This window comes from Pomacea canaliculata, linkage group LG5 (assembly GCF_003073045.1).
Source record: "Pomacea canaliculata isolate SZHN2017 linkage group LG5, ASM307304v1, whole genome shotgun sequence".
Lineage (NCBI taxonomy): Eukaryota > Metazoa > Mollusca > Gastropoda > Architaenioglossa > Ampullariidae > Pomacea > Pomacea canaliculata.
The window spans coordinates 5,143,191-5,167,796 of record NC_037594.1 but is presented as its reverse complement, the minus strand read 5'-3'; the positions used below and the strand labels follow the sequence as shown (position 1 = coordinate 5,167,796).

The 24,606-nt window shown below is 37.7% G+C and overlaps 1 protein-coding gene across 5 annotated transcripts; it reads left to right on the top strand.

Annotated features, from left to right (window-relative positions):
- Positions 1-342: 342 nt before the first annotated feature.
- On the top strand, positions 343-24,205 carry LOC112563492. Of its 5 annotated transcripts, none has more exons than XR_003099067.1 (11): positions 343-582; positions 2,867-3,108; positions 3,261-3,641; positions 4,104-4,191; positions 4,545-4,617; positions 6,333-10,719; positions 11,350-11,488; positions 14,817-14,979; positions 15,545-15,559; positions 16,326-16,419; positions 16,568-16,602. XR_003099067.1 is itself a non-coding variant. In XM_025237408.1 (11 exons), exons 2-11 carry the CDS (start codon positions 2,902-2,904, stop codon positions 16,652-16,654), a joined length of 5,541 nt encoding a protein of 1,846 aa, XP_025093193.1. In that variant the 5' UTR covers positions 343-582; positions 2,867-2,901; the 3' UTR covers positions 16,655-24,205. The 5 variants fall into 5 exon arrangements, 4 of the variants coding, with proteins under 4 accessions (XP_025093193.1, XP_025093194.1, XP_025093192.1 ...); XM_025237408.1 differs by lacking the exon at positions 15,545-15,559 and having other exon boundaries at positions 6,333-7,135; positions 7,214-10,719; positions 16,568-24,205; XM_025237407.1 differs by lacking the exon at positions 15,545-15,559 and having other exon boundaries at positions 344-582; positions 16,568-24,205.
- The last annotated feature ends 401 nt before the right edge of the window (positions 24,206-24,606 follow it).

Sequence of the window (24,606 nt, the reverse complement as noted above, 5' to 3'; positions counted from 1 at the left end):
GGTTAGCATAACGATATTCGTCGCCGTTAGAGCAAGCCTATCACTTCTTTAAACTTTTGAAAATACGCATGTGCTTGTTTTAATCAGTTCTTTTTTAATCGGAAAATCTACAACCGTTGCAACGTACAGCCGGGTACTTAGCAACGCTACCTATGATGTTCCTAAAGTATAAAATAGTGCCCGCTATAAAATTATTGCGCTAAATTTCTAATATCTTGGAAACAAAATATTGGCGCAACTGAGACCTTAAAACTATAATGAGATTTTGGAAGAAATTTATTAATCTGATGTTTACTAAGCATAAATTAATTAATTTAGACCTTTATCTTTAGCCCTATATTCATCTCGCTCTTATTTCCGGTGTAAGCACCCACTCGTGCTCCAAAGGTCATAAGCTAGCGATCGTGTCAGTCGAAACTACACTTTCGCTGTCTTAACTGTAGTTTCGACTGAAATAATCATGATGGATCTGCTACTTTTCCATTACGTAAGGCTGTGAGAGGTGAAGATGAACAAGAAAACTGAAGGAGTTTTGGCAGTCCTCCATTTCCCAAATCCAGACCAATGTCGGCCCCACTAGTGGTAAGTTGCGTCAGTTATGTATTTTACGCTATAAAACGTCTAATGTGTGCTTGTAGTGTTCACGATGTAGTTCTGATTGTAGTTCTCACGATGCGAAGTATTAAAATTAATTTGTGTTTTGTCATTTGAACTTAGTTTGCTCGGTTTGTTTGCGCTCCTTCTGTACCGTTTCCATGTACTTATGCACATCCTTTTGCGTAGTCTGATCAGAAAAACTCGAAACATTAAGGCACATGAACACATAAAGTCTATAGTTTACCACAAAAATATTTGTGTTTAAATAAGTAGCGAGTGTGGTGATGTTGATTTTCTTCTTGTTTTATTTGACAATGTTTGGTTATTCGTTTCTGGCAAAATACTGACCTTGACCTTGCATTAGAAGTATGGCGTCTATCCTTGGTAGATAGTCACAAGGTCTGTAAGTACTCGTGATCGTGTAACAATAGAAAGACAGGTATCATAAATAATAAACTACATTAAAGTAAATAGCATGTTTCTTGTGTATAGAACCATTATTGTTTTTCTTTGAAATAGCCCTATTACTATGTTAACTGGCGTTTTGCCATGAGGTTTGGCAGCTCAGATACTCGTGATAAAAATGCATATTACGCACCAAAAAAAAAAAGAAAAAAACCCCCATTAACATTTCAGTCAGCTGTATCACTGCATGGATGTATATGGCCACTCTAATGCTGGTTTTTCCATTTCTGTTTTGTTTGTGAGGCTTTATGATAAGTAAACATGATGAAAAGGACTGACCACAAAAGTCCTGAATGGAAATACCACAGGCTTATATACTTTTCAGACTGAAGATATCGTTGAGTTTTATGGCAAAGTTCAGTATATTAGATACTGTTAAACTATAATGCCTCTACTAAAGTCCTAAAGTACATACAGGTTTCCTGTTCAGTATTTATCTCACAGCTAAATAAAAGATGTTTTATAGATTATATGATTGCTCTCTCTTTATATAATCAACAAGAACAGTAATCCTTCGTGCTTTACATTTTGAGGCATCACTGTTTTTCAGGTTTTTTATGAGAAATTAATGGGAAAAATACAATACTATACAATTTTTTACATCATGTGTTTGGCAGAGTTATTTGTTTTTTTATTGTTCTATTACGGGTACTGTATTACTGTACAGTACATATTAATTGCTTCTTTTTTTATTTACTGTAAAGGTACGTGCAGAATAGTGTGGGAATGGTAATTAAGGATATGGCAAAGCTTTATTTAGCATAAAAATATGGGGGAGGGTTTATAAAGCCTAAATATAGTGCATAAATAAATACAGCTGCAGCAAAAATAACTGCCATCATTAACCACACCTACATACACTTTCTGTTATAGTTAACCCTTTCCTATCTAATTTTTTCATACATTCAACATACACTTTTAGTCTTTGAGTCACAAAAAGGTTAAATATTCTGAAAAACACGAGAGGCACAGACTGGTCTGTGACAACAAGTATGACCATTTGAAAACTTGGAAAATAAATCTTTACATTTCACAATCAAAACTGTGCCTGCTGTGTCTTTTTGTATTATATGTGCTTTATGTGTGCATTTGATCAAGCTTTGTATATGTAATTATAGCGACTACTCATCAACAGTGACAACCTTTGACAAGCACATGCCACCTGTACTAAGCAGAGTTTCACATACAATATTTTGTCCATGTTCCAGCAGACTGAGGCCATTTTGAAGACTACATCGTTATAACTTTAAATGATATAAGAAATTAATAGAAACTTATCTAGCATAATTCTTCTTCTAAAAGTTGATATAAGGCTTATGCAGCATGTGGAAATCTCAACCTTTATTATAGTATTAACATTATTAATAAGATGCAATTAAGGCAGCGTTTCTGACTGTTACTGTAAGTCACCAGCGATATGCCCGGAATGTGTGGTCTGCAGGAAATAGTGGTGTGTTTTTAAAGGGGGCAGCCAATTTATAATAGATGCTAGAACACTGCACTCTTTTGTGGTGGAGAAAGATGAAAATGAACACTACAAGGGCTTTGGTCTTTGCAGTATGCCTGGCTGGAAGCCAGCTTTCAAATCAACTGTTGCTTACAGGAAAGACCCTGAGAATTGTTTTATATATATTCTTCTAGCCTCTTGCCAACAAAGGAATGACTGACATCCACACATCTTTAGTTCTGTGTTTGTGGGAGATTAAAGGTTTTGTGGTATATAAAGCATTTTTTAACTTCAATCTCAAAACACTAGATTTGATGAATGCTGTCTAACATGTTCACTATGTTTTGTTTTGCTTAGGTCCTTTGAAGAGAAATGGCTGGAAGGAGGCATGAATGTGCTGGCCTTATGAACTGGCTGGCCTAAGCAAATGTTGCTGTAAAAGTTATGGTGGCTGCAACAACAAATTATGGGTGCCATACTCAGTAGTTAAGCAGTGGGCCTATATTAGGGGACTTCAACTGCAGGAAAAACAACTGCCATCATTAACCACAGTAAATAAAATTTACCTTCTGCTGATCTACCACCAGCCTGATATCAAGGTCTGTACTGGAAAATGGATAGCCATGTGGCAATTAAGATTAATTTCTGAAGCAGGCTTACCTGTCAGCTAAGCCAAACTGTATGTAAGTTTGCTAGTCCTAGGATAAAAATCAAACTTAAGTAGTTATTTCCCCCTGCTTGTTTCAAACAGACCTGCTTGCTGCCTAGGAGTTTTGAGGCAATTGTTGTAAAACGTTTAACTGTGGCACAAAGAAGCCTAATGAAGTGGCAGTTGGGAATGGCCTCAATGGCAAGCATTGCTCAGGAGTTTGGGACTAGTTGGGATGGTCTTTATCACTGGCTGAAAGCGCGCTTGGAGCAACTGAATGTCCCAGAAAGTGAGCTGCATCTACGATCAATTGTCAAAATCTTTCTCATGAATCACAAAGACCTGGAGGATGAAGAAACACATAGTGAAAGGAACAAAGTTGTTCTTCCTCGCAAAAAATCTGCCTTCAGATCTTCCCGTTCCATTGATGAAAGTCGCAAGTCAGTTGCTGAGACCTACATTAATCATCTCCTTGAGAAGCAGGTAAGAAGTAAAGAAATTTCTTTGGGAGCCTTTTTACCAGATGTTAAATATATGACCATTTTTTTTTTAATGACCATGAACATTTACCATACATGTATAGTCCTACTGATAATATGTGTCGTTAAGACATTTTGACATATATTATGCACTTTAAAAAAATGTACATGATTATAAATATTGTTCGTCAACTGTAGAAAACATTTAGTTGGTATTTCCAACAAATGCCTCCAGTGAGACAATTATTTTGGGGAGACATTTTCCAGGAAGAGTTAGTTTGACTTTTGAATTATTGAGTTTGGGTAAGAATGGGTGTTTGATTCTGTGGAATAATTGTGAAATGCACTTATTTGATATTTGTTGTATTTGTCATCCTTGCACAGACAAATGTTTTGTTGTATTAATATTAATAAGAGTAGTTTCATAGAATAATTCTATTGTTTTTAAGAGACTTTTCTTTTAAAGATGCAGCAGCGAAGTCATGAATCTAGTGATGTCAAGAGCCTTATTAATGAGTTGTCTTTGCGGATAGGTGAAGCTAGAGAAAGGAAAGGTAAGCAGATTTGAGAGTTGGATGTTCCTGCACCCTACTCATGGTTACCTTAATTTTCTTCTGACAGTTTGTTGAGATGGAATGTGTTGGTGGATGCATTTGTTAGTACCCCATTAAGCTAAAGTTATTCACATAATATGCAGCATTCCTTTCATTTTTTTGGCCTATGTCTTTCTCTTAAGTGATGCGTAAACAGGAGAGAAGATTAAGAGAAGTAAATGGTTTGCTGATTCCCAATCTGCAAGTGGGTAATTACTCGTTCCTCCTGCCCTTCTTCGTCATATATGCAGTTGCTTTGATACAGTGAGAAACTATCTTTGGCTGTTGTTATAAGCATTATTGTAATTCTGCAGATGTAGCGGGACAGCTTACCATTCAATCTTGTCCAGGGAATTCAGAAAATGGAGTTAAAAATGCCACAGACAGGTAAGCATTCTGTTTTGTTTGTGATGCTAAATATGTAATGTGGCTGTAAAGCATGTTTGAGGAAGCAAATAGCTGAGTTAGATGCACTGATGTCTAAATTTGAATGGCTTACAGTTGATAATGAAATGGTGCAGCAGGTTAAATTTGAAGAAATATGGTAGAGAGTTGGGAAAGGAAATAAGGCAGATGAGACGGGCTCTGCCCTCACTTTTGAAATATTTGCATATTAAATGTGAAAAGGTAAGTAGTAATTTGCATGTAGTATAAGCTCTGTTTTGATGTGTGTAGTGGGTTTTTAGCTATGATTGATCTAGACAGCCTTTTGTAGCTTTTGTGTGAGACCCACCAGAGTGCAAATATATATTTGTAGATTAGCTTAGTTACTAATTACCTAACTAGTAAATAATCCCCTTTAGAGAGCTGCAACACTTGAAATATTGGTATTCTTATCTTAGCAAGTCAATAATTTAATAAACATTAATGCACAGAACAGCACGGGTGCTAAGGAGCATTCTGAGCATTGATGGCACAAAATGCTTAATGTGTAGCATCTTTATAGATTTAAGTACAAATAAAAAAGCACTAGGATTTTCTGATTGAATGTGGGTTTTTTTGTTTTTTGTTTTTTGTTTTTTTTAGAAAAAAGGCTTGTAAATACTGGTTTTATATTTTTCTTCATGGTGCATTTTTCCCCTTCATCTTTTTCACTCTGAGTCCTGTTTTCAGAATTTGTCTTGGGCATGATGTTCGTTCTCTGCATGTGGTATCTGTCTACAAGGTTAGCTTCTTTGCTGTGATATAAATTGCTGGCTCAGAATAAAACACCAATTCTCCCCATCCCTCCCTTTATTAGCACTGATACAGCTGCAATTGTGAGTCTTGGTACAGTGCCTGATTTCAGTAGATGACAAACTGCAAGTGCAAAAGTACAAACACACTGGTAATAATTGCCTGGAGTACAGTGGTGGTCCAGTGGCACAACAGTTAGTGCCTGTCACTAATACAGTGAACGCTGGCTGTCCTGGGTTCAGTTTAATTTTTTTTTTCTCTGCATGTGGCATATGTTTAATGGGCTGGCTGCCTTGCTGTGATATAACAGTTTTTCTGGCTCATCAATTTCCCCCCCCCCCTCCAATCTCTTAAAGAGAAATTTGCATAATCGTGAGAACTGTTCATTTCTCAGCTCTTCGTCCGTGCATGTAGATTATGTCATGGTGTCATCTGTTTGCTGGGTCTTCTATTTCTTGCTTAGTTGACTGTTGGTTCATTGTAGTCTTTCATGTGCACTCCATTGAGCTTGCATCCTGGGGGATGATGTGGCTTGCAGATTCAATTTGTACTTCATGTATGTAAGGTTTTATAGGGATTCAGGAGAATTAGAAAAGGTAACAATTATTATTGAGTGTTCTTTTGTCATGGGGAGTCTTTTAGGTTTAAAGTCTTTCACTAGAAAGAGAGGTTAGAGTGTACTGTTAATCAACAATACTTTCAATCTGTTGTCTGGGTATTAAGTCTTATCTGAAGTATTCTGGCAAAGGTTATAAAAAAATCTTCACAAAATAAACACAGTGGCTTTAGTTTAATTTTCAGGAGATCGTTTTGGGGAAATATCACACCATTCCCATGCAAATGCCTTATTACTCATTATTTCGTTTAGGAATTGTCTGTCTCTTTAGTAGTAAATTTTGTTAATTTTTAGTACTTATCTTTTTCAGGTATAATCAAGCTTTTCCACCACTCTCAGAAATTAGCATCAAAACTCAGACTGCTTGTAGCTTGGATACTAAACATAGTGTTTGGTACTCTAGAACACCGCTGACATGCAAGCCTGCAAAGGAAACATCACAGAAAAATGAAAGTTCAAAGGTAACACAAACTGCAGAGATGTCCCCTAAGAATGGCCTGCTGCACAAAAGATCCAACAGACCACCCTGTAAAGGTAAAGAAAATGAACTGCTGCCAGGAAAAGGTGAGCAGAAAAGGAAAATCTCACAGTCCATGAAAAAGGAGCATGTATGGCAAACACAAGGCAGAAAGTCTGTAGAAAACTATAAATCTTCCGTCCATGATCATCTTTGCTGTACTTCATATGAGAGCTTCTGTAGGAAAGCAGAACAAGATCTGATGAGTTTCCTGTACAGTAAGCCCAAGTTTTCACCTAAGCATTCACTCCAGCCTCTTGGGCAAAAAGAAGACAAAAGCTGGTACGCAGTACCAGTGGATAGTCTTCTTATGTTGACAAAATCCCAGCATCGTTTGTACAGAAGAGGTGAATGTTATTCTCATAGCAGTCCAGACTCTCCTATAAATTGGCCTTCAAATCAGATGGGCAATGAATATAATCCATTGAGTGATCAGGCAGATGGAATATCATTAGTGAAACAAAACATCCCTGACATTGGCAAAGAGCATCAACTGCGCTGCAATAATTTCGAAAGTGAATGGTTTGAAAGGACTGGAGAATTAGATGTGAAGGTAGTTCCAACAACAACGATTAAAGCTTCAGTGGATGAAGGTCATCAGCTGGAGGAACATACTAAGCAGTTGTTAGCAGATATTGGTCAGCAACTGGGGAAATGTACAGGCAGTTACCAATATGGAGCAAATCTATATGTTGGAATGGAAGATGATGCCGTTTTTAAACAACTACGAGCAGCTTCAGAACCAACTCCATGCAGCAGGCATATGTTCACCCATCAGACGAGTCATGAGAGATCTGATCAGACCATGCCTTCCATTTTTGCAGATGATAAAACAGATTTGGTTGGCAGGTATCTTGGCATTACTAGCCCTTATCTCCCAACAGATTCTGCATCTTCTGATGAGGATCACAGCAACATACTGGTTAAAACTGATGTATTTGAACAACTTGATTCATCTTGCAGGTTGAATACATCTGGCAGAAATGGCATGGATGTGTCAGTACATCCAGATGATGCTGATATAGAATCTGTAGATGGGACATTTTTGGGTTCAGATTACATCTGCAACAATACAAAGCAAGGGTTTAATCCATGTATTGAAGTAGATGTTGCTAAGCAGCACAGCTTGTCTGCAGATAGTGGAGACACTTTGGCATGTTCTGTGAATTCTGCCAGTCAAACGTTTTGCTTTAGTTTATCTCCAGGTCCTAACTTGGACCACCAACATTTACTAAACAGCACCACATCATTTTCATCTAAAGGTTCTAATGCTTGCATAGCCTCTGAGAGTAATGGAGGCTTGTTTGGATTTGATGTTTTAAATCATGCATTGCCCTCCTTTTCATCACCTTACATTGTTCAGCCAGTACAGTCAAGCCCACTAACAGACATCATTAAACCAGTTTATTCAGAAAAACATCAACACCCCTTCAGCTTCTCCTGTCTTGGATGCCTGAATTTGAACTACTGCATGTGGATACAGAGGTGCAGGGGTTTTGGTGGAGATGCAATGCACTTTTGGACCTCCTGTGCTTCAGGGTGCCTATACATTCCAGAACTTGGTCCTGCAATTACACAGTGTGTACATGACCATTGTTACACAGTCAGAGAAATGTCACCAGACAAGGAGACCTGGACTGAACCACCTACAGTCAGTAGCATAAGTCAAGAAAAGCAGGAGCAAATGAAGTTTTTGATAAGTGTTGGCAACATAATTTTTTCTCAAAATCCTACAGTACTAGATCAGGCACAGGAAAAAATTGAAGACTTTCATTCATTCAGCATTTACTGCAAAGGTTGTGTGAGTATGACTATGTATGAAATGTCAGTCCGTGGGCAAACAGTTGAATGGGGTGAGGTCCAGTCATTTTTATCATCTTGTATATCTGGGTGCTTTTCAGTGGAAGACCAAATGTCTGTCTGCACTCAAAATCAAAACCAGTTGCTGAGGCAACTTTCCTCCAAAACACCAACTGCTGTGAACAGTTTTTGTTCAGAAGGGACAGATGCAGTTTTGCTTAGTTTTGACTCAAAGGAAAATGTGAATAATCAAGAAGCACATTTACCTAGGACAGAGCTGCTACAAGATGGTGCAGATCACCAGCAGATTTCACAAGATTTGCATCTTACATCTTCTGATCCATTTTTTGTGCAGGATGTTTACAATGCCTCTGGACACACACCAGACAAAATCTTTTCCCCTACTAAAACATTTCATCCAAGTCCATTTTGCTTAAAGCCATTTGATCTCAATTCATGCGATATCAGAATAGGCAAAGAATCATTTCCAGTAGGAAATCGTGAAACTGCATCATCAAATGAATGTTCCTTTTGTGCGGTGTTCCAGCAAGAACCGGAAGACAGTTTAATAGCTTTTATCAGACAGCCAGAGGAAGCTGCCACCAACAACAATTTTTTGCATTATTTTCCTTACCCTGCATTTAGACATTCTTCGCAAGCTTCCTCGGGCAGCACCAGAGATCACAGCCCAGAAGTATGGAAAGATCCACGAATGTGTCTTCCTGCAGTAGAAAATAGTATACCTGTAATCCATTCCTCTGACAATTCTCAGAGGTATGGTACGCTAGATTGCATGATATCCAACCAAGACATTGTGGAAGGCAGTAATAATCGTGTTCTTGAAACAGGATGGGGAGCTTTTGGAGAAGCCCTCGCATGTCCAGTTGCTACCTTTGCAGAGTCTGAAAGCCAGGGAAGCACTGATGTACAGGGTTGTAACCATTCTTGTCCTGCCTCGCAGTCTTGTGAAGCATGTACATTGTATATAGACTCTCTTGTCACGGGGTATTCATCGGATAGTCTTCCAGAATTATCTAATCAGAAGCAGCATAGTTCCTGCCATGAGTGGAAACCATCTGTCTGGCACACATCGGACAAACTACAGAGCAGACAGCATGAACATCTGAATAAGTCACGACATGTTTATTCACCCCTAAACTGTGTAGAAAATCAAGATAAACAGTTAGTTCCTGAAACTTTATATAGTGAAATGTTCCAGTGGATGTGTACACAACTGCAGTCACAAAACAGTACAGCAGATTCAAAGCAGGACCATAATGTACCAAAGTTAGGAAGTTTTTCTCACCTAACACCAAGAAATACATGGGAAAAGATGGGATGTCTGTCACATTTAGGGTCAGATGATGTGTGGGAAAAACCAGCATGTTTTTCTCAATCGGAAGGTACGCTGGAAAATCCAGAGTGGAGTTTTAGTCCAAAAGGACAGATGAAGAACATGAAATCAAAGAAGTGCAAGGAGGCAGATGATATGCTTCAAACAAATTCATGTAATTTAGCACATCCATGGCAGGAGATATATAGAATTTCATCTCATTTTCATCAGCGATGCATCTCTGACAGCAGTCTTGTTCTGCCTTCTGAAAACTCTGCCTTCAGGGCTTGTACCCGAGCCCACAGCACTCCAGCCCTCACCCATGATTCCCCTTTCAGTATTGGGGCCCCACCAGAAATCCTTGTGGGTAAGAAGCATGACAAGAGTGCATCTTTACCCCTCAGTGTACCCCTTGATGTCATTGTTGGTGCTAAACAGAAAATAAATCTGCCAGTCTATCAAAAGCTTAAGGAGAGGGCCGAGGCTCGAGGTCACCATTTTCTTCCCATTCGGGATGACTCCAAATCAAACAGTAGAGCTGCTGAGGAGGAGATTTCTGTTGCTGCACCAGGAGATATATTTGGTGTTCCTCCTCCTATAGAGCCCCCACCTTGTCGGCACCAGTATCACTCTTCACATGCCAAGCATTCTTGCAAAGGAGCCTGTTGTTGCCCAACTTTCTTTTACAGTGGCAGTGACAAGACCACACAGACCTATGAAAACCATGCTGGAAATGAGCAAGCCCTCTACAACCAGCATGGTCATCTTGATAGTGGTGACGAGTCACGCCTACCAGCTTTCAGGAGCATTTGTTCTGTGGAGGCAGGTGAAGACTGTGAAGTGAGACCTGCAACAAAGAAATATGAAGAGAAGGACTGGAAGATGCTACAAGATGTGCCAGATGAAGAGGAGTTGTTGGAAGCAATATTGAGTGGGAGACAGGCTTCATACATGGCAAGCTTGAGAGAGGACAACTACCACCATCACGTTGCCAGCCATAGCTTGGATACTGGAGGTGACCAGATAGCTGTCTTTGAATTTTCACAGGTGAGCATACCCCAATACTTAACTCATGTAATTTGGGTGTATTTATGCAATTGTTGCAAAGTCTCAAAAGGAAAAAAATATAAGATTAAATTGTTTGTAAATTAGCAAGTTCTTATTTGAGTGGCATATTTGAGATAGGAATGGAGATGAAATTAGATCTTGCCTTGTATGCAGGAAGCCCTAATTGGACTATTATCATGATAGTGAGCGAAAATTTAGATGCCGGGGCCCCTGTTGCATCATCATATCATACAATAGCCGGTTTTCTGGAGCCCCTGCACCAGAATTTTCACTCCCTATTGTTAGCTTCCTGCATACATGAGGTCTGATCATTATTTGAAAGTTGTCAAGATGTTCTTACTTCATCATAACTGTAAAGCTAATGAAATAAATTGGTTTAAACCAGTACCATGAAACTAAGTGTAAGGAAATAATAAATTTAATGTCTTGCTTAGGCAGTCATTCCCAATGTGTACAAGGAGAGCCCGGTGTTTTTAATGCACAATTCATGTAAAGAAAAGTTTCAAAAAGAGGGGTTTCTACTAATTTTTAAAAAGTGCTCTGATAAACATTGGCAAGAGATTTTATTTTATGAAATTACTGTTACTACGACACTTGTGGATGTTTTAGGAGAGTGCACAGTCTGGTGGTCTCCCTTACCCAGAGCAGGCTGTTTACCTCGCAGAGGTGGAAGAGGAGCTCCTTAACAGTGCAGCAGAACTTGCAAGCACCCGATCAAGGCGGCGTCTTTGCAAGAAACCTCCAAAAGGTATTTTCTTATTACTAAAGCATTATGGTTGTTGCTTAGTGGTGAAATTTCCAATTTCTTTGCTGTCCTTATTCCCCCTGCCCTAACTCCAGTCCCTGCAGTCCCATGCTACAATAATGTAACCAGTAATATTTAAAAAAAAAACTCTTTGGAGTCAAGATGGACAAATATGTCTGCTCCTGTACGCAACTATTAACTCCAGGGTACCCACCCATGTTCACCATGTTAAATAATTTTTTACTCCAAAACTATAATTAAAAAAAATACAATTATTTAACCAGGTGTATTTATCGCATTTGAATTACATTCCTTAACATGGTAACAAGAAAACATTAATGTAGATTTGAATTTTTACATTTCTTCATTTCTACATGGTGTGTGAAACTTAAAATCCATAGAATGCAGAGTTAAACATCACAGTGATAATTGGGATCATCAGTTGTATGTAAGCCTGCATTGTTTTCTTAGAAATACAGTTGGATGTACTAATTTCGTTTGGATTTACAAGTGCTATTTGATGACAAAATGAGGTAGAAACTGTCTTCTCTCAACTTTAATTATAATTTTGTGCTTATGATTTAATTAGAAACTTCATGTCATGTTAATTTTTTTTTATGAATTTAAAAAAATTCTCGAAATTCATGCATATCTGGGTGTAAGAGGTAAAAGCCAAGACAGATAAGTCAGACAAAATGCTTTGATCCCATGAAAACAGTTCAGAGTGTTTAGAGCGACTGAACTTCGTTTTAGAGAGGTGAAAAGGGGAAAGCAGGTCAAATTGTTAATGCAAAATTATCTCTTTTCTTATGATACCATCTAAAACAGGTGTGAGATGATTTGATTAGGCTGCTAATTTGTGTTGAGTGACGTCTTGGAAGCGTCATATGCAAGAATTGTCAATCTCCAGAGTTTAGTTTAGTCCCTGTTACTCCTCGAGGAGCATAGAGCTGCAACAACACCTCGCCAGTGGACCCGTTTTTGGGCAGCCCCCTTCAGTTGGGCCCATATGGTTCCGACATCCTTTGCCTCGTTCTCTTCTATTCTTTTCCAAGTTTGCGTTGGTCTCCCAAGTCTCCTCTTCCCCTGAGTATTTCAGTCAAGTGCCTGCTTGACAATGGCGTCCGCTGGTTTGTGCAGGGTGTGTCCTATCCAGCCCCATTGGTGCTTTTTGATGTCTTGGCCAGTGGCATTCTGGTTATTTTTTCCACAGGCTGCTGTTGAAAATCTTTTGAGCCCAAGTTATTCCCAGAATATGGCATTGGTTGGTAAAGGTCTGGAGCTTGTTGATGGTGTTTTTCACTCTCCAGGTTTCAGAACCATACAGTAGGACTGCCTTCACATTGGTGTTGAAAATGCGGGTCTTACTGCAGACGGAAAATGCTCGGGAGTTCCAGATGGAGTGTAGGCTGTTAAAAGCATGCCTGACCTTGTTGATGCTTTTGGTGTCATCTGCCGCTTCACCGTCCTTGTTGACAATGCTTCTCAGATACGTGAAGCAGTCTCTTTCCAGGATCCTCTCTCCTTGAAGTTGGATTGGGAGTTCCTACTTGTTGTTGATTCTCATCACTTCAGTCTCCTTTTGTTGACCATTAAGCCAGTTTTCTTTGCTTCCTGCTACCTTACTCAGTTTGGTTTGTGCATGTTGTTGCTGTAATTCCACACCAATTGCTGCACTACACACCAAGATCCACATCTTCAACACAAATGTAAAGTCAGTCCTTCTATATGGATCAGAGACATGGTGTGTGACAACCACCATCACCAACAAGATTCATTCATCAGCAGATGTCTATACCACATCAGATGGCCTGAGAAGATCTCCAATACAGACCTGTGGGAGAGAACCAACCAAAAACCTGCCAGCCAAGACATCAAGAAGCAGAAGTGGGGCTGGATCGATCACACCTTGCAAAAGTTGGCCGACAATTTAAGAAGCTCTGGGCTGGAACCCACAGGGGAGGCGCAGGGTTGGGAGATCCAGACAGACATGGAGGAGGTCAATCCACAGCGAGGTGGAGGCAGCTGGCATGACATGGTCCCAACTAGAACCGGGTCCGATGGCGTGGCATAGTTGCAGCCCTTTGCTCCACTGGGCGTAATTAGGAATAAGAAGAATGTTGTTGCCGATGAGATAGGAGACTAATGCAATCTGCAAAGTCCAGGTCCTCTAGCTGTTTGGATAAGGTCCACTGGATGCTGGTGTTGTTGTCTTGGGTTGTCTTGTGCATAATCCATTCTATGACCATCAGGAAGATTGTTGGTGATAACATTCAACTCTGTTTTATGCTGGTCTTCATTACAAAAGGTTTAGTGAGTTTGACATCGTGAATAACTTGGCAGGACATGTAATCATACAACCTCTGAATAATGTTTATGAGCTTACAGTCTCCAGAGTGGGGGCTGTCAAAACACTGGCATCATGGATTTAGAGGTCATGCATCTCAGTGGTGAAAAAATGTATAAATTCAGCATTAACAAATGAATTCAAGAGTACTGAGCTATCACATAGAGGAATTATAAGTCATTTTTCAGTGTCATAGAACAATAAGTTTTGGTAATAATTAAGAACTACTGATAATGAAATTAAGGTGGGTGAAAAAATATTGGGAGTAAGATCAAAATGACAATCGATACCAGAGTAGATACTGGAAGTTAGGATCAGGGTTGTAGAAGAGAAAACCCGGAACGACAATTAGATCTAGAACCCATAAGATGGTGGGAATGGTAACCATTAAAATCCCATGCAAACAGAAAATATGGCAATTACCAAACAGTTGATCTAAACAAAAGAAAGGAACAAGAATGTAGCATGCAGCCAAAAGAAACCGGTTAATACAAATAAACAAATGGTGCTGCATGAAGAAAACAAAATTTAGAGAACAAAGCACCTCAGTCTGTTAAGTGCAGCCTAGTTTCCACATGTCATGATGGACAGGAAAGAGTAGCTTTCTTAATGAAAGTTGCTCATGTGTTGCACAAACGCACAAACTCCCCTATACAGAGTACAAAACAGATGGCATAAGCCAAAAGTGATTGGATAGTTTTTTTAACATGCGAAAGGTGTGATGATGTAATGTTGGCACTGTTTTTGTTGCTTTATTTTGAGAATTTCTTGATTCCTGCTGCAGCTAATGAGCTCAGAAATCTGTAATGAAACATAAATATATGGATGAAAGAACACACATAATTATTACTGTAATTGCATAATAAATTTTAACTTGTACAAAACTGGTGTGATTTGAGTGTTAGTAATACAAAAATGAAGTCTGTGCAGCTGCAGTGTACAGTGGATCTGGTTTGATCACTATATAGATAATGGGGTTTACAGGGTCAGGTTACTACAATAAACCCTGCTCCTTCTACCTGGAGGGCCAGTGCTATCGGGCAGATTGCAAGTTCTCACATGACACCTCCTCCATAACCTGTCGCTTTTGGGAAGAAGGACAGTGCTTCAAGGGCGACCTCTGTCCTTTCCGTCATGGCTACCTCAGGTAGAAACCCACTGCTTTCTGGCCAATTGATATATAAATCTTGCTGCAACTTCAACCCTTTGCAACTTTGATAGTTGTATGTCTTCTTTCCTTAATCCTTTCCTTATATTTCAACTTGACGCTTCTACGCATGAGTCAGATATCCAAGAACATAATGGCATAATCATGTATATGAAAAATAATCCTTCAGACACAAATCAAGCAAATGAATGCTACCATACCGTTAGTGTTAAACAAGCAGAAGCGCGCTTCCTGTCCTCTAACAAACTCGCCACCACCTATAAAGTAGTCCCTATTTCCCCTCAAATATTGCTAATTGTAGAAAATGCACTATTATTGTCTGACTTTTCCTATCTTTCGTACAATTTTTGTAAGATTTGCCGTATAGAGAGACTTAGAGACAGAGAGAGGTCAAATTGTTTTTACTGCCATCTTTGTGGCAGGGTATCCTGGAAGAATTTAAAACCTTGAAATAGTATTAGAGGTTAAGGTAATGAAGTTGTTTTAGCAAATAGTTCCCTTATTAAGTGGTCTTACTCCACTTTTTGCACTTTCTGTATTTCAGGATAAATTGAAAAGGGTATACAAGTTGGCATGAAGTACCACTTTTATAGCTGTACAGAGCACAAAGTATTGGTACAGAGTATTAAAATAGGCATTGTTTGTGTGATGCAATCTTAGCTTATCCCCTTGATTTGCAATGCAATCCTTCATTTATCTGCATGCATATAAAGATATAATTGGCCTCTGGGATAGATAAAGTATCTTATCTGGTTTCAGCCTGGTACATGAATACATTTACATTAACAAGTTATATTAAGTGCAGCCATGTTCCATCTCAACATGGATTTAACCTGTGTCTTTGGGCATTTTTATTTTGTAATGAAATTAACAATCATAAAGAAATCACTTTAAATTAATTTAATTTTTATTTTTAAACAATAGATGTGATTGGAATGTATCAGTAAACCCAAGCACTATTTTGTTTATCCCAGTTCCTATGCATGTGTTATTTGTTGGTGTGCTGTATCAAATTAATGAGGCAAATGTGAGATCTTTTTAATTACTTCTGTGCTTTGAATTATGTTATTATCTTCTGGCTTTCCACGCAACCATCCCTCAATCCAGGATGCTTCATTTCTTTTCATCCCTTGAATTAATATAATTGGTTTTTAGGGAATGTGAAGATGTTTCATTGCTGTATGAATTTGCTTGGTGTGAGGAAAAAAGGCATAAAGTTAAAATAATAGGGGTCATCATTAAATCATGAAATTTTTAATTAATGAGTTTATTATTTTAGCAAGGCTTGAGTTAAAGGCATTTAGGAACTTTTGTGCTGGTTGCAGAGAAGATACAGGAGCAACAAGGAAGCAGCGGGGATCAGATATACAGTTTGAACTGAAGAAGGATGACTTTCCTGCACTGACCAGTAGAAATAAAGTAAGATACATTGTTATTGGCTGGTGTGGTTAAGAAGTGTTTGTGTGCATGCATGTGCCATTGTTTATATGTGTAAGAAAGAATGTGCTGATCAGGCACCTGCTAACTCAAAAAAAGCTGGCTCAGTGTTGGATGATATTCTGTGCAGGATATTCGTGATCACAGTGCTCCTCCATCGCGGAGGAAAAAAGGCGTAAGAAAACCAGTTGTTAGACATCAACCACGTGGAAATTAGACTCCATCATTGAACTGCTGCTTCTTTTGCCATTGGATCTTCTGTGTTGGCCATCTTCGTATTTATTTATTGCATTTCCAATTGTGCCACAAAGGGTTCATTGATGATGTTTTAATCTTAAATGTATTGTTCTGAAATCAAGTGAAGTCTAGTTGCAGAAGTATTGTAGCATTTAAGGATTGTTTTTATGGGGGGGGGGGGGGGATAGGGTGGTTGGAAATAGGTGTGGCTGTTGAAGGATATGTCCTCACATGTAGCCTTTTTTTTTTTAATGAGAGATTAAAATTATATGCATTTCTTGAAACAAAGGATATTAATACTTTTACAAAATTTTTACAGAATTTCTGTACTTTCTCCATTGTTGCCATTATTGTAGACTGAATTACCTTCCTCCAACAGTTTTGTTTTTAGCAAGACATTTAAACAGAATTGCACGTCAGAACCAAAGGACTAAGATCTTGAAGAAGAAATGGACTTGATAGTCAAACAACTTGTAAAATGATATTTTTCATAATTTTTTTTGGCAATGGTAATGTGTTTCATCTTGGGGAGAATGTTTTATTGAAAGAAGCATTACTGCCCACTACTATGCATCTTTATGTTTTATGAAAAGTATTTTGAATGTTATGTTTTATGGAAGAATTGCATTTTCCTGCATGATAAGAAATTACCAAAAGTTTTATCCCTACCTAAATGAGCCACGTGAATTTAAAGTTTGGAAAATTGTTAAACCACAGAAACTAAATAGCTAAATATGTTCATAAAGTAATCTTTTTTCCTCTAGTTCTACAGTAAAAATTTTTAAAAACAATTAAAAGAATCTTAGTTTCTCTGGAAACCTTATATAAGTTGTCATTTGTCATACCTGTTTTGCTATTTCTTACAGGACTTTTTGTACAAATAAGACACCAAGCTGTGGTAATGGTGTAGAGTGGTTTTTTTTTTTTTGGTTACATTATTTGTTTTTTTCTCTGTTAGGATGTTGACTGTAACAATTTTTTTTTCTTGGCATTTTTCTTCACCAAGAGCTTTTTAGTTTCTGCCCTTTATGTTCTGTCACTCTATCTGTGAAGTTAGACTTTCTTGACGAAGATAGAACATGATATAAGAGTAGGAAGGAAATATTGATCATTTTGCCATTTATGAAAACATTTACAGATGTTTAGTTATTCTAAGCATTAACTGATGACTACAGTGTTTGCACACTTTATGGTGTTGAAGGGAATGAAGAAATAAGTGGATTGTTAAAAGGGAGAGATGTTGCAACACTGGACAGTAATAGTTCTTTATGTGTAGATTTTATTTTAAGTCAGTTGAGCAAAATTTTAGTTGTAATGCTGATAACTAAGGCCACTAAAAACATGAGCATTTTTTGTTTTTGAGTTTCATACATTGCTTGTGTATGATGTTTTAATAATAATAAATGCAAAATTTATAAAGCACGTACTCACACCCCTAAGGTGTATGCTCTTAGCACTTAAGAACAAGAACGAAACATGGACAGCATACGAGATACAGAAAACAAATAACACATAAACTGTAAAAGAATAAACAACAGTTCTAATGAAGAATAAAATCAAATACAGAAAACGAGGAACCAAAGAACAAGAGCTGAGTTATGCTTTGAAGATTTAATTATAGTATATCTCTTGTCATCAGCATACTTAATCACCATTAATTGTTCTCCCACTTCTTTCACATGTTTTAGAAGCAAGAACTGAAAGTGAAGCAGGTGAGAAGGGAAATGTTTACAGGCTTAGGAGGAATAGATCGCAGAAGTGCATGCATTGCTGTAATTACGTTTTCATTTCTCTAAATAGCAATGGAGCTTTTGTGAAGTTTGATGTGTTTGAAAGCAAGCTTGCTGGTAAACACCTGTTAGACAAGAGTGTTTTCAGAAGTGATGGCGATAATAGATGCTTCTTCACATTTGTAGCGATGTTAGCTTAGTCACAGCCTGCAGTACTTAGATGTGTTTTTTCCTCAGATATTCTGGCATGGGTGTTTTTCTGCTGTTCAAGTTATAATTTGGGTTTTTTATTTTTTTTACTTTTTATCTGGCTCATTGAACACATTTCTTTGCAGCTTTTCCATTAAACCAAAAAACATTGTTTTAGTTCTAAGGCACATTTCTTCTTTTCCCATGCATCTGTGAAGAAAAGGCTGAACTGCCTGAAGATGGGAGAGGATGGTTCGACCCAGGAGTGAGAAGCAACAGTGGTGACCCACTCTAGGGGCCTTGGTTTGCTAATTGCTTCTGTGTGATCCAACAAATATCCTTGACTTCCTCCCCTGACTCAAACCATTCTTTCCTGCTGGACAGTGAAAGTTCAGCCTACACATAAATTACGTAAACTCTGATCACCAAACTACATACTGAATACATTGTCATATGTCAGGTTTTCCTTGCAGAAGTCTTTACCAAAGATTACTTATTTGATTTCTCTTCAGAAGTTGCATGCTCATACTCTAGTGAAACTTAACCTTCATCCTCCCGAACTTGCCATTCATAGTTTTTAAAAACTTTTATATCAATTATCATTAATTTTATTGGTTCATTTGTTACATTCCATTGATGTGGATGCTGGAATGAGGGAATGGGGCTTTTTAAAAATCAAGTTTTAGAATGCATTATGTGCAATTTTTTTTTTAAGTTTCATCCAGTTTTTGCAGGTTATGTTAGCCAGAAAACATTACAGTAAAGCAGCCAGTTCTGGTGTAGGTGCCACATGAAGAAAAAGACTTCTGGTAAATATTTTATTTTAGGAGGTGAATCATTTTGTAGTCAATAGGTTTTTAGTTTGTATCCCCACACCCTTTAACACAAGATTAATTTGCTGTGGAACCTGTTGTAGCACTGAGTCTCAAATGTCTATGACTGATCACCTTTGCTTTTCTAAGAATTTTTTCAGTACACATAAACCTCTTAAATCTTTTCTTGTCATCCCAGCTGTATACAAGTAAAGAAGCTGCATGCATTCAACTTGCAGGTTTTGATGTTTGTTTGTTTTTTTTCTTGGCAGGCATAAAGTAATTTGTGTTCCGATAAAATTACACTTTTTTCTGTTAGCGATTTGTTTTTTTCTGTGAAAGATATGTTAGTCTAAGACTTTTATTGGGCAAATTTGAAGTCTAGTGTATCTTGTGAATGTTGAAAATGCCTGAAGAATGCGCATGTTACGTCATGTGCCTTTTTTTTTTTTCAGTGTTCAGGAAAATTGTATTGTGTGGTCATGTACATGGTAAAGAAGGCACCAGTAGCTGGTTGGTATGGAGATTATGAAGATACAATTATGAATGAACTGGAATTACTAACAGTCCTGTTTACCTATGATATATGGGGTATTTCACCACATATTGATATGTATAATTCAGAACTGTGTGTATTCTTAGAACAACCACTTGGTTTTCATATTTTATGAAGATTTACCATGTGGTCGTGCACATTTCAAGTTTTTAAATCAAATAAACTTGGCATGGGGCATAAAGAACATAGTACAAATGTAGACTTTTGCATAGTTTCCATATGCTTAAAAGTTCATGATGAGAAATAATCTGAAACACCATAATGTAAAATGTTTGCTCTTCTGTAGATGTGTTTTAGAAGGGGACTTCTGGTCTGCGACTAGCTCTATGAACCAAACTAGAATAAATGGCTAGGCTGTTGTTTTGTGGGTGATGACAGAAAATCTACTGCTTTTTAACAGTCTGCAGGCTGTACATTCTTGTCTGATAACTGCATTTTCACAAGTCAGAGCATTGGAAAATACTCAACTTCTCTCATTTATACATTTTCTAATGTTTTGCTATCTAATGTTTGAATGTTATCATGGGCTATTGATACAGTGTGGGGTACAAGGTTCTTTAAAAACTATTAAAATAAAACACAGTTCTTAAAAATACTCTGTACTAGGATGAAGCTGATCATAGAAGGAATGCACCCCTTTGGATTTTGCTAGAGAAGTTGTGGGAGGGGAGATGAAGTGGTAGCAAAGACCTTGTCCAAGTTAGTCGAAAGGCTTACTCAATTTGCATTTGAGCCTACTTGACAACCTTATGGGAAGATTACAACTATGTGTCACTAGTGTGATTAGCTAAAACATTTGTAAATTTGAATCGTACACCTATTTTTAAATTTATTTGTATATCCAGATGAAGGAATAGCATATGAAGTTACCAGTATTGTAAACAGGTCTATGCTGAGCTCAGATTAGGAAGGAACTTATAATTTCACGTTTAGGACAAATGCAGCATATATAGCTTAGGCTGAAGTGTCTTAAAACAGCAACCAAAAACCCTTGAAAGGTTGGGGAGAAGGGTGTTTGGCTCTGGTGCCTTCGTTTTTTTTTTTTTGTTTTTTTTTTGATTTGGAAGAAAGGGTAGATCATAAGGTTTAGCACAGCTGTCTTTGAGAAATATGCATTTTAATGCATTAGTATATGTAACAAAATGTCAGTAACATTTTTGTTTTTGTGGGAAGGGGTTTGTAATCTGTTAGTCACTGTTGCATCTTTTTTCCCAACCTTGTTGACACAAAGTAGGGTGATAACCTGTTAAATTAAATATAATTTAATGTCTCTGTCCTTTGTATGTTTGAGGGGGATGGCCGGAAGAAGCTTTTTTCCCTCTTTTGTAAATGTGTGGCTATCCCAAATACACACAATGTAACATGTGATACATATATCTATATTTATACAAATGCTCATGCCGCATCATTTGTTTCGAGGCATAGTAGCATTCATGTTGAGAAATTGGTGCTTCATTGATTATGAAGCTTTATCTTCACTAGAGGAGTGGAGTAATTCTGGACTTAATTATGCATCTTTTTAAGATAAGCAAACTTGTGAAACCTTTGTATGCCAAAATAACCTTTTGGTATTTTTTAAAAAAAAAGGTGATTGAAAGTCCAGCACCTATACTACACTGGTTGAAGTTGAAGACAATATGTAGTGTACACTGCTACAAGTAGAACATGTCTCATACTAAAGAGATTTAGAGGTGGCATTGCAATAATTACAGTTGAGAATGTTGCAAATGTCATGATAATTGGCTACAGAAAAGGGCTAAGCAACAGTCAGAACTTGGGAAAAATGCATGGGAAAAGAGGTCTGACAAGCATTGAACATTTCACTGTCAGAAGAAATGTTAATTATTTGAACCATATTAAATGGTTATTGTTGGGTTGGTTCATGACTTCAGCTTAGCCCTAGAAAACCTAGACACCATAGCAGTACAAGTGAATCGAAGGTAAAGCATGGACCTCTAAGGCCTGCCATATACCAGCATCAGAGGTCTGCAGGTACCCTCAGGGACTCTGCAGGTGATCATAATTATGCCTTTCTGGGACTGCAGCTATGGATTTAAGGTGTTGGTATCTTTTAAGGAAATGAGAGCTGAGTGGAGTGCTTGTTTGACAGGTTGGAGAATGAATTATTTTTACAGAAGTGTTCCAGTACAAATGGGACTGTGCTTAAGGTCTAGGTATCCTGCAAGACAATGAAAGCTGAGTGGTTGTTTATTCAATGAGGCTGGAGAATGTTGATTTTTTTTTTTTCAACGTAAGTGTTCCATTATGAAGACTTTGAATTGAGATAATTAGTCTATCATAACTCTGTGAAACTGTTTTTAAGTGTGTCGATAAACAAAAGGGTGTGTCAAGAGATTAAGGTATCACTTTACTGGTTTTAGATGCAGACACTAGGTTAAATCTTTCAACGTTCCTTTGTCTTCCCCTTCGAAGTGGGATGTTTAGACTTTGCTTTGTTTGAAAAGGTTAGATGAGTCAGTCACAGATGAGCTTTTGCTGAAAGACAATGACACACCATGGATGTCTGCATTCAATTATGAAAACATAAATATAAACACCATCGCATGTATGTTGTTATGGTCTGTAAACTGCTCTAGAAATAACCGGTCCATAATAGTGACTGAAGTTTTGTTGTTTTTTTTTTTTAAATAACCATCTGTTATTCATGCTTTTGTAGCCATGCAGATCTCAAAAATGTTTGACATAGCATCACAGACTTTTTTTAGGGGTTTTCTGTGTTAGCCCCATTTAAGCACCCCATCCCCATTTCCCCCTCTCACCCTTAATACTTCAGTATATCATCTTTTGACTAAATGCATGGAACGGGCAGAGTAAGATGTCCTCTGATTATTATTATTGATTATTGTTTAGTCCCTATAGTATAAAGTATGATTTTGAAAAAAAAAAGAACGGGGTGGGAGAGTTGCTGTGTTGTGGAAAAGGTTATTGATATTTTTATTATTACTAATCATAGCCATGTGCGTTCAGCTTAAATATGTGCATACACTTGTGAAGTTTTACTCCCAATGTTTACAAGCATGTACATAACAAAGCTCTTGAATGCTTCACATGCCTGCACATTCATGTGCCGGCCTGATGTGTGGCTGCTAGTTTAACTGCCAACAAGGTACCATCATGTTGGGTAGGACTTGCACTGTTCAGGTCTTTTATGACCCTATTAAACGTTAGTAGAATCTGAAAGCAAGCTGTGTTTTATCCTCCATTCCCAAAGATATGGAGTTGTAATCCCAAAGAAAGGTCTTTTAAATTATACTTGGTACAGATTGTAAACAAACACTTGATATGAAAACACTTCATGATATGAAACTTTGTCATGAATGGATACATTATATTGAAGATCTCTGGTGCACCTAATAGTGTTTGAAATATTCAAGTGTCGAGTCCAGTTTTTATTTTTGGATGGTAATGTTGACGATGCCTACCATCAATGTCATTGGAAATAATTGCCAGAAGCAGTGAACCTACAAAGGATGTTGGTGGAATAATCAGTTCTGTTTCTGGCATGGAGGGCTTACAAAATCCTATTACCAAGTAAAATGTCTATAAAATGATAAGTTTTCCATGCATGGTGAAAAACTGATTCCATTCTTGGCATAAACAGATCTGGGTAATTCCAGTTGCCAAGGGAAAAATTGTTTCACAAACTAATTTTTGACCAGTTATAATAGCAACTTTTTTGCATCCCTCCCCAGCAGCTGTGTATAATCAGTTTCATGGCCATTGATAGCAATCATTCATGAAGTCCTTAGAACATGCCATGTCTTTAAAGCACAAGATTAAGATCGTCAGAAACTTCCTTGCACAGTGTGAATTGTGCTTGCAGGGGATACAGTGTATGGTATTGTTTGTTGCTGTAAGACTACAATAAACTGATGTGGTGCAGCTTCACTTAGACCTTATCGCTGCAGTTTGGTTTTTGAGAAATTAAGATGTTTTCCTCTTTGAATCCAGCAGGTTGAAATTTCCTTGATGGCCTTATGGAGATTTTGCTCACCAGCATTATTGGTTGTCGTAATTGCCCTTTTGAAGTGCACATTGATATGTATATGATCAGCTTAGTGACCTGCCTCTTGTAATTGACATGGTGGGTGTTAAGTTGGTTGTGTTGCACATGGGCAGAGATTTGAATCTGTGGAATTGTATCAAGAATTTTTTTCCTGTATTTCAATGGGGATGAAACCAGAAAAAAAGTGGAAAGGTCAATAAAGGATGGAAATCCAAAATTTGAATCGTTTTGGGAGCATGTGTGCACGTCTGGAAAAATCACGACCGGTGTATTGCACAGAACTGATTTAGCAATTTACTATAACTAAAGTTTATGAATGTAAATTCAGAACATTTATATCATAAAAAGCAATTTGCTCAACATCACAATTTGCTTCTCCACAATAGTTTATTTTCTGCATACATTTACCTTATTATAGCGATAAATGGTTTCAAAAACAATGCCACCATGCTCAAAATGCCAAACTTAAGCCATTCAGCAGAAAAGAATGCTTCAACCCAGGGGAGGGTGAGGGTACTTGGGCTTGGTGGCAGCAGTTAGTGAACCATGACCATTATGGTTGCCATGCCATGTTTCTCTTCACCTCCCTCCATGGGTCAAACCATTCTCATCCAAATT